The following is a 10,476-nucleotide window of genomic DNA, read 5'->3' as shown; positions in this document are numbered from 1 at the left end:
TGAAAGATACCAAAATGTCAGACAGCCTACCGACTGTTGTTGCCATGAGATCCAACAGTCAACATCAGTCTGATAAGCTATCCGACAGGACGGTACAGCCATGGAGATGTCACGACGGTTGGCAACACAAGAGGACATTCAGGTGGGATTGAACAAAATACATATTTCTCACCCCTTGCTCGAGATCTGCCCTAATGTGCTGTGGGGCTAAACCCCACCTGAGCAGGAGCAAGCTCTAACCTGCCCTATGCTCATCTGCCACCTTTTGATATCATTAATTGAAAGTAAAATTAATTCTTGTTACTTACCCCTAGGATAAAAACAAAAAACAACAGTTCAGAAAGTATTAAAGTAATGAGATGAGTACAGCAGCAGTGGAATGGATGTCTACTTACTAAGGAGAGAAAGATCCATTTTAGTATTAGTTATGTCCATGTACGTTAGAACTGGAACACACACTGATTCCGAACAATGATTTAAGGAGATCTGACTCCAGAAGCCTAAGGTTAAGGTTCTCTGCACCATTGCCAGGTTTGACATCTGTTTCCAGTTGGAAGCTTTACTTTTCCTCCTTCTCTTCTCCTTCATTACCCACGGTGCTGTGATTGGTGGCAAGCATCTGAGAAGAACTTAGGGTACCAAGTCCTGCTATTTAACGTGCCTGCTTTAACCAGCGAGCCGTGCTTCAAGCAAGTGAAAGCCTTTCTACGTCCTCCTGCTAAGTGAGAAGTTCTTAGGAAAAAGGAAAAAACCAAAAAAGAACGAAGGGCTTCAGCACTGTTTGTGCAGGCAGGGCGAGGAGAGCATGCAGGGCACGGGATTAAGGCTCAATAAAGAAACCGAGCATACAGAAGTGGAGAGCAAAAGAAACAGCTTCAAAAGACTGACACAAGAAATTCTGGAATGCTCCAAGATGACTTTATAAAGTTTTATCTTAACTTCATTCTAAATATACAGAATAAAAAATGTCAGCTTCAGCATTTTGACATCAACCATCTCCGCCAACATCACGAAGGTAAGAGGGTGGCTTTTTCCAACCGAGAGCACGTGCAATGCAGCGGGACACGGGAGGGTTCAGCTGAAACAGCCTTACCACGAGGGACATGCAACGGTTTGTATCCAACCTGTATTCATTTATATACATTTTGATGGTCTTGAAGGTTACGGAAAAAGCAAACCAGCCACCCTTCAAAATCAAAAGTTACCCTTAGGTCAGCCTGAAGTTAAATCAGGGAATGGAGGGTATTCAATCATCAGGTTTGGAAAGAATCTGGATGGACATTAGTGTTAAACACCATTTAACATCACATTGTCCACCCTGTATAATACAGCTCAGACTCGTAAAGCGTTTGTATCTTACCTTAACATTTATAAGTCTGTCAATGAAACGTTTGCTTTAATATCCAAATTACTTTCAAAATTAAATAAAAACTCGTTATAGTTGAAAATGGATGTTAAAAAGTTTCCCCCCGTTTTGAATAATGCTGATTTTTAAACATATGGAAAGATGTGTCACTTTTCATGTCTGCTAAAACCCATTCCGGGGTTTTTTTTCCAAGCTCATTTGGTTTTTTCTTCAGAGTACATCTTCTGTTGCAGCCGCTTGGCATAGCTCTGGGCCATGGAGTTGATTATAGATAAGATAAAATAACAAACCATGACAATCACTAATTTCTCAAACATCCAGGATAGCCAGTTTTCCCCCTAAAGAGACAAAACAGAAGGAGGAAAATAAAGATTAGTGGAAAAGCTCAATGGAGAAGCCTCCATTTTCTGGGCAAAAGGAAAACCCTGACCCCAACCAATGTTTTATTATGTAATTTATCAAATTAAACCCAGGACCCAAGTGCAAGCTGACAGGATTCCTGCAGGTCCCTCTATAAAGTCTCTTTTAGTCCCCTGAAAGACAATGCAGGCGGGCTTGCCAAAGACACTGCAGGGCAGGTGACGAACCCTTGATCATTACACTAGTGTCCTCATGAAGTGATTTATTATTCCCAGTATTGTTTTGTCTTTGCTAACAATTCATAGAGCTCAGAATTAGCAGCTCCTGACTGTCGTTCCCTGTCATGGCCATTGCAAAGAAAACAGGTCATTGGTTAATACTGGGTTTTATCCTAAACTGCATACGCTGTGTTCTGTCTCAGTCAGGGTCCGATTCTTCAGGTGTCACTGGAAGCTACCACCATAACCCCACAGTCCCACTTCCAGCGTTTTCCATGGCTGCCCTTGTATTGCTTTTTGTCAAAGGAGGGCAGCACTGCACTGCACACAAATCACTTCAACGCCTAAAAGGAATCTGCATATTCGGTTATTCCGGCCTGACCCTCCCTAATTTAACCTCTTCCGTGGTAAGAAACGGGCAAAGAAACATTTATGAGAGCTGCAACGATGAGATGCGAGATGTGAATTAATGGATTTTATCTCAAAATACCTCAGTATCCTGAGGAATTTCAATCAGAGGTGCTCCGATCCCATCAAAAATTCCGGGAATGTTTTCCAACATAACTTTTTTTATTTTTTTGATTAATTTGGTGGTTTGGGTTTGAGTTTCTTTGGGGTTTTTTTTTCCATACTCCCCCCCCCAATGAAAGGACACTTCTGACCTTTTGTCCTGGCTCTAAACACCCAACTTTTCTTCCCCTTTCGGCCACTAAAGGTGTGGGGATTTGGTTTCTCTTATTGGCCATTAAGCCACAGACCCCACTGGCTTCTGCAGTACCGAGGCCGAAGTTTGTTGCAACTTTTTTCTGTTTAAACTCATCTTCCCAAGCAGGCAGCTGAGATAAGGCAGAATTGCGCCTGGTCTCGCTTTACTGTTTTCTTTTTGCCTCCAAGAGCTTTAAGTCCAGTTGCACACAATTACAGCAATAGCTTTAATTCCCAGGTTGCTTCTAAAATGAGATTTTAGCTATTCCCTGGGCCATCGCCAGGCTTTGAAAACAAGGATCAAGAGTTCCATCAGTAAACCTGACAAGTCAAAAGCCAGCCGGAGAAGGGAAAACATTGCATGGGGAGGGAGGGAGGCAGGGAGGTTCTTACCTGTGGCACGCCAGTGTCAGATCTGTGGTGAAGTTTTATCCTCTGAGCTTCCAAATATTCTTGAAACGGCTTCTGAAGAGAAGGACCTACACTTGGAATAGCACTGATGCAGAGTTCATCCCAAAGAACAGGACAAAATAGGGAGAAAAAAAACAAAAACAGAAAAACAAAACCATCGGTTTTTTCTTTTGGCTTTTTTTTCTTTCTTTTTCTTAAACTTACCACTTTGACCCAACCAGACCAAAGTTCAGTCTGAGCTAGGGCTCAGAGGGGCATTGCTACGGGAGGAAAGAGACAACCACGCAGTGCCGCGCTGCTCTTTTTGATGCATCTGAAAGGGAAGCATTTCCCCAGGTCCTCAGAAAGTGCTTAAAAAGAAAAAGCTTTCAGAACAAAGCAGTGACAACGCACTGCTGGTTACACAGAACGCTGCGAGCGAGAGCATTTCCTTATAGCCAGGGAGAGGCCAGCTGAGGCTGTGCACTGCTGCAGTGCTGAGAATCAAATGAATGACTTCTGAGAAGTCCCACATTTATCACCAGCAGTTCCTGTAAGAACTGGTTTGAACCGATTAATAAGGAAATGACTTGTGCTTGTGTCATCCCCCAGTTAAAAAAGAAACTGCTCGCCCTATGACTTGCCCCTATCTCCTCCGAGGAGACGGCCCCTTTCTCAAACTAAGTCCTTATTAGGACAATCTGTGCGTCATCCTTACCCAAAAAGAATGCATTAGCAAATTCTGCAGGCACCTCCCACAAGTCAGTGATTAACAAAGGAACAAAGAAGGAACTATGAACCCTGTTCTGAATCATGCCGTGGTTTATGGCAGATGACTTGCACAAAAGCTACAATACGTTACTGAACACCTTGTCCTTACATTAACGTTAGAAAGATCACAGATATGGGTTTGGAACCAGGAGCCCTCTGTGGCGGGAGGTGCTCCCACGGGACAGCCTTGCAGCAGCCTCCAACCTCCATCCTGCAAACACTGGAGCCTGCCCGGGCTCCACCAACACCAACCTCTGTGCCCTTCCTGAAATCCACACACTCTTTAGCTCTTCAGCAAGTCCAAGGAGCCTTAATAATTGTCAGGACACTTTAAAAAGCCCCAAGCAGAAGAAAGGAGCACAAGCACCACCACGAGCTGAGCTGGTGTGGTGAGAACTGTTAACATTGACAGTTTAGTTATAAAGAAACCAATATGGTCCTCTACATTCAAGCAAAAGCAGAAGACTCTATTAATTTCTACATTTCAACTCTTCAGTTTTGAATCTCTACACCACTACTTCAGGGAGGATTGAGTACAACACTTCAAACACCAAGATGCACACAGTTTTACACACTCATCTCCACTGCGAGTGACTGCAGGAGGGCTCAGCCACTACAAGGATTTTCCTCAGTCTCTTCCCTTTTCCAGGCTAAGGCCCTGTTAAAACCCCACCGCTCTCCACTCTTCAGAATGTACGAAAATGCACAGACTGAAGCAATACCGTGGCTCACTCTCCTCCACTACCTCTATTTCCTTCGCTAGCCAGAGGCAAAGAATTTCTGTGAACGTATTTACAAGGAGAACCACACACAATTGCTTCCCTCATGATTCACCATCACGATGGTACAAATGGGTGAGGAAATTCCGTGCCTGCACTGGGGAAAACTCAGGGGAAAAAAACCCCACCGAGACCCGAGCAGAGCCCAAAGCCCGTCCAGTCCCGGCTTTACCCAAGAGTACATCAACTTTGACAAAGGATTCCCGGTTTGTCAGCACCATCCCTTGTGAAGCTGAGTGTTCCGGGTAAAACCTCTCCCAGTGACTCGCTCGTCAGTCGGAGTCACAGGTTTAAGGGTTACACTTTGAGGCTTCTTTTCTTTTCCAGATGACACTTGGATGCCCGGAAAAGCGACTGGAAGGTAACAGTTGACTTTTAGCCTTCCGCATGGTTATGAAATGAGGACTATTTAAATGATGAGAGATGAATGAACAGAATGCTTCGTTGCTCAAATGATTCCTGAAACCGAAGCACATCAGTGCCCAGTTCACATTTAGCAGCCGAACAAAGCCACGAAAGCCAAGCTCCGACAGCGTGAGGAGATCCTGGGCACCAACACCCAATTGCACAATTTTTTTCACTAAAAATATTCAGCTTTTTTTTTTCTTTCCCCCTTTTGTGAGCATAACTGAGAATCAAGCACACAACAGGCATTTGAATAAAGCCCGTCTGAAGACCTGCAAGATCCTGCCTGCGAGGACTGTGGCTTCTCAAACCCTGCAGTATTCTGCACAGCCACAGAGACTTTAATACTGACAAAAAGGGGCGTAAATTTAAACAAGGAGTCAACTGAAGCAGACCAACGTCTAGGAAATAACGAATCCACAGCATGAGGAATGCAACTCCTGAAATCCCATCTCAGTGGGACGGTGTCGCTCACTTGTACTTTTGACAAGAGTCAATAATTTAATCAAGCAGCTAAGGTACAGGTCACCTCATATCCAAAGCACAGACACGATCTTGCATCTTAAAATCATAATCTTAGATCTAAGTCTTAAAAATCAGTTTTCATTTTATTTAATTACAAACCAGGCAGTGTTTTCTCCCCTGCAGACCTACTGAAGTTCAACTCAATAACCCCGTTCTTACCCAAGGAGGAGGGGGAAGACTTCTGTGCACACCTTCAGGGGTTACGCTCAAGCCAGATACAAATACATAGGCAGAAAGGACAGATTTGCATCATAATTCTGTGCCGCTTCGCAAGGACTTAGAGATAGACCTTCAAAAGCCACTTTCAGGAGTCAAGATGCAAACCACAAGCCTATTTACACATCCGACTTCAGAAGGGAAGATGCGGGAAGATAACCCTGTTTGTCGAACAATCTCAACCCAATTCCTTGCATTTTCCTTTAAGAATCAAGCCTATTGTCTTTCAAATAAAGAAAACAAAAGGATAAGAAAATAAAAGGCCCTTAGTGCACAACAGAACTTTGCTCATCCACACTCTGGGGGCTCTATCTGCCAAAACAAAACACACAAGGAAAGCCCCAAACACACAACCTGCTGCCCCTTCTTACAGGCCTGGGCAAGCTGCTTAAGGACTTGAGCTTTAAAAGGAGAAAACATAAAATAAGAGGTCATTCACTAGAAGCTGTTTGTCAAAATAAGCCACGAAGTTGGTGGCACTGGTGGCTATCATTGCTATTAATGAATTTTGCACTTAATCCTAGAAAGAGCGGTGCTGTTCTTGTGTCCTTTCAGCACAACTCACTTGACAAGCAAAGTGACTTGCTGCAGTTTTACCTGGAGACTCAAACAGAATTGCTTGGGATTGTTTCCTGTGAGGGGGGGAAACTGTGAAGAAATTCTGATTCACAGGAAATTCCTGAAACAGCCACCATTAAACCATGAGATTTTGTTTGAATTCATTCTGATCCTCTGCTGAAACCGAATGCTTCACAAGGGATTGAGACTGAAAACAGGCTTCCAAGGAACTGCACTAGCTTTTGGTGCAGCCTCAATTCAGTAAAATCATCACACTGCAGTGAAAAACATGACTTGCACTCTAATGCTGCAACATAAACACCCAGTAAGAATCCAGCTTCACTGAACAAGCCACTGCTGAAGCCTGTTTCAGAGTTACCTGGTCTCTGTACTTAAACAGATGCAGCTGATTGTTTCTGATGTCAAGCCATGATTTCTATTCAGATAGAAAATTAAATAGCTTTCCCCCCCCCAACCAATAACCCTGAATTTCGCGTCTCTCTGAAGCACCACACACAGGGATCCAGCAAAGCTGCTCCAGGATCCGTTTCAGAATTACACCCTCCATGCACAGATCGCGTGAGTTTGACTTCTAAAGCTCCCATCCCGGTTACAGCAAAGCTGTGATTGTTCAGACACACCGTGCAATCGATTCCGCTGCTTTTCACAGGATGACTGAGCCTCCAGGGAAGCCTCCAGCCACGAAGCGGCAGGAGAGATTTTGGGAAACCTGGTGTTTAACAGCATCTTTGGAACTCCAGGCAGGAGTCTTCTCACACCCCTGCGGGTGAAGCCCCAAACAGGGAGGGAACAAAAGAAGTCAGTATTTCCCTGTGTCACTGCAACAAGAAGTAGGAAATTATTCAACACATTCCACGGCATTTTTACTAACATTAAAACTACTTCTTTGAAACGATTCTGTCCTGCTATTGCGCTTTTGAAAGGCACGGCTTTAATCTCAGCAGATCTTCAGGAGCAGAGGTTACCCCTGAGCTACTGACATTTCATAACCTTTGGTTTTCGAATTGTGAGCGCTCAGGTAATTAACGTCAGGCTGTGCTAAATGCTGCAGTACAGCTCTCTGTCAAATGCTGCAGTTTGGTATCACTGCAGTAACAGCACTACAAAATCTACCAGTCCACCATTTAGGCTATAGCATTCCCATCCTACAAACACACACTTGTGCCCTTGCCTACTTTTCCAGAGGGAAATGTTAGATCTAGCAAGTAGTTCCAAGGAGCACCGAAGCTGCCGTTGCAGACTCACCTCTTAGGAACATAAATATGATGGGGTTTACTGCTAATTAAGGTTTCTCATTTGTAAAAGGCCTCCTGGAGCCAGTGATGATTAAGCAGCTGAGTAACTCTAAGCAGTTCTTAAAGTCCACTTATTCTGATGGAAAATAAAAACGTAAATACCAGCTTCAGCAGCATCCAGTTCTGAGCTTTGCACGTACTCAGCGGTACCACTGCAATCCGTCCCACTGATCAAGAAACATTAAGCAGAGCAGGTTTAAAAACATGCAGGTTGGTTTGTCATGGAAATAATAATCTGAAGGGAAATGAGAAGCGCAGGCATCGAAGAGATGGTGCACACAAGCCGCCAGGCTGAAGCGCACCGAAGCCCTGCGTGGGAAGGTGATGCAATATTGAGTCAGAGCCCCATTTTATGGATGATCTCTGGAATAGCCACAGCTGTTAATGTGGGAATTTAACTGTTAACACGGGGACTGGTGCTGTCGGACTGCCTGGCTCTGTGCTCGTCTGGACCCTCCCTGGGTCTGGGGACAAACAGCATCGTACGCATTTTGCTCAGATTCAGCTATTTGGGCTACAGAAAAACATCCTCTTAGGAAATGCCGGCGCTACAATCCACGATGACACAGCGTCAACAGAGAAGCAAACCAGGAGGAAAACAGCATTGTGTGTTTGGTTTTGTCCCCACAAACACATTCAGCATCTCAGGGTCCTGCTGCCCCAGAGCAAGGCCAATCCCGAAGGCCAGGGATTATCTCCTTCTACAAAACAGGGAGTTAAGTGGCAGTGAAGAATGTGACAAAGGAAGAAGGGAGCGTGCTGGGCTGGAGCTTCCAGCACCTCCAACCCTCTTTAAATAATGTCTTTAAAGCAAGCCCAGCTCTTGACAGCCAGGCCAGAGGGCCAGAGCAAAGGCTTCCACCTTCTGAACAATTGTGCAAAAGATCATTAAAGCATCACACCCAACACCCGTTCCTCCCACAGAGTTTCTCTGTGTTGGATTCACATCCCTCCGTTCCCCTGTAAGAACATAAGCAAAATCCATCCCACAGCTCAAAAGCAATTTGAAGGCATTTGGTAAGAGGCACCGTATGTGGTTATTTCGGCCATCCCTCCCTCAGAAGGGACTGGCAGTTTTGTTCCAGCATGGCATCGACTTGGGAAGTCAGAGCTTTTAGAAACCATTGCAAAATAGATTCTGATCGGGATATTTTTATGCCGCTGGACGGTCAGCACGGCTCATTAATTTGCCCCCTGTGCTCACTGTCTGCACAGAGCACCTTGCTTCCTGCAAGTTATCTGAACCCTCAATGGTTAATTTTTTTCCAGACAGTGATCTAAACAGGCTCAACGGTTGGTATCTTAATGAGCTGTCATTTCCTGTGCTGATAAAGATTCTCACAGTATTTAAACCATCCATTTCCCTGAGGCTCCACCAATACCAGGACCCAGCAGTGACTCAGTGGACCTCCGGCTCCCTGACTCAGCCCCACACTGATGCTGCAGCAAACCTGGACCCTGGCTCAGGGCGAGCAGCCACAGCAAAACCTGGGCTCCCCGATCCCCCAGGGAGTAGCCACAGCCTCCAGCTTCCATCCCCATCACCGTCACTTGGGCCTCAGAACATTTGGTGACACTGAGGTGTTATCTGCGTTCAGTGCTCTAAAACGGCAGAAAATAAACCCGGTTCATGGTCAGGATCAACAGAAGCATTTTTGAGGGTTAAGAGGCTGGGTGGCAGTCGCTTGCTTTACGAGATGAAGAAAGAAAATATCTTCTTTGAAGATTACTAAGCTAAAATTGTTACACGTTTGACGTCATTTTTACCTTGAGCTATGCTCCCATACCCACGTTAACCAGGCTGTCTGCAAAACTGTTGGTTTTTTCTCTGGGACATTCTGTTATGTTAAAATCAAGGCTTTCAAAAATAGGAATTGCAACATCTCTGAACTGCTGCTTCAGCGCTGCTCAACATGGCTCTTTGTAAGGAAACTTCTGTTTGTGTTCTAAAGATGTATTTTTGAACACGATTTATAACAGAAAAGGTTTGCTTGTTCGCAGTTAAAACCTACAGGCCTTTTGCAAATAAACCTTTATAATTCTGTTGTGATCCACTGGAAGGCTTTCAACACCAAAGCTACTCAGATTTCATCCACATCTGCGTTCCTTTCAGGGCACCAAGGCCTTTTTTGTGCAGACCTAATCTATTGTGTAGAGGGTGCTATTATGAGGGCACAGTCCCACAGGTTTCTGATACACTTGTGGGAAGAAAGCTGTTGATTTATTGCACCAAGAAATGTCAGGTGTATCGGGACAACCTTCCAGAAGCAGCTCTCCCTGGGGATTCTGCGGTCACTGCTCAGTTATCCACGTTCTCCACACTTCAGGTTATTCGTGGCTGAATTCCACGACCCAGGTGTTATTTTAAATACTGATCAGAACCTGCTTTTCAAAATCTCCTTTAGTGAAGAGGCCCGTTAACAGGATACGGACTGGCACACACGCAGAACAAAGGGCCACCCAGGCAGAAGGAGCGACTGGCGGATGGGGCTGGGCTCCTTTGCAGGGGGTATGGCCAGAGCAGGGCGACATGAGGCAGCGAAGATGGGCACTGGCCATGCTATGCAGTCAACCCCTGCTGAAGGCCCCTTCAGCCTACAATACAAACCCAGAAAAGGGCTCATCCCACACCAGGCCAACTGATTCCTGGTGCCCTTTCTATCCTGCAGATTCCTGACTTGTGTTCTAAGCAGTAATCGAAGCCTACATTGTAAATTAGCCTTGAAAAACATACACAATTGCTAAGCAAACTCGCAGTTACCTCAGTCACCATCATTTCATTTGTACTTTTTCCTGTGAAAGGAACATCATGCTCCTTACAAGAGTCAACTGAGATTAAGTTGTGAAGCAAAGAATTATGGCACAAT

At 44.9% G+C, this 10,476-nt stretch overlaps 1 protein-coding gene across 5 annotated transcripts in view; it reads right to left on the bottom strand.

Moving 5' to 3' along the window:
* Nucleotides 1-1,104: 1,104 nt before the first annotated feature.
* The window catches only part of VMP1 (vacuole membrane protein 1), a gene marked incomplete at its 5' end in the record, with an annotated part of 66,938 nt that continues 57,566 nt past the window's right edge, over nucleotides 1,105-10,476 (bottom strand). For all 5 annotated transcript variants that reach the window (XM_080629765.1, XM_080629768.1, XM_080629766.1 and 2 more), the window contains 2 exons: nucleotides 1,105-1,704; nucleotides 3,043-3,145. In XM_080629765.1, the coding sequence (XP_080485891.1) occupies nucleotides 1,561-1,704; nucleotides 3,043-3,145 (247 nt within the window). In that variant the 3' untranslated portion in view covers nucleotides 1,105-1,560. The remainder of the gene's footprint in view (nucleotides 1,705-3,042; nucleotides 3,146-10,476) is intronic.

The sequence above is a fragment of the Psittacula echo genome, assembly GCF_963264785.1.
Source record: "Psittacula echo genome assembly, chromosome: 15".
Taxonomy (NCBI): Eukaryota; Metazoa; Chordata; class Aves; order Psittaciformes; family Psittacidae; genus Psittacula; species Psittacula echo.
The sequence above is the reverse complement of the archived record's forward strand: the minus strand, read 5'-3'. Positions and strand labels throughout refer to the sequence as shown.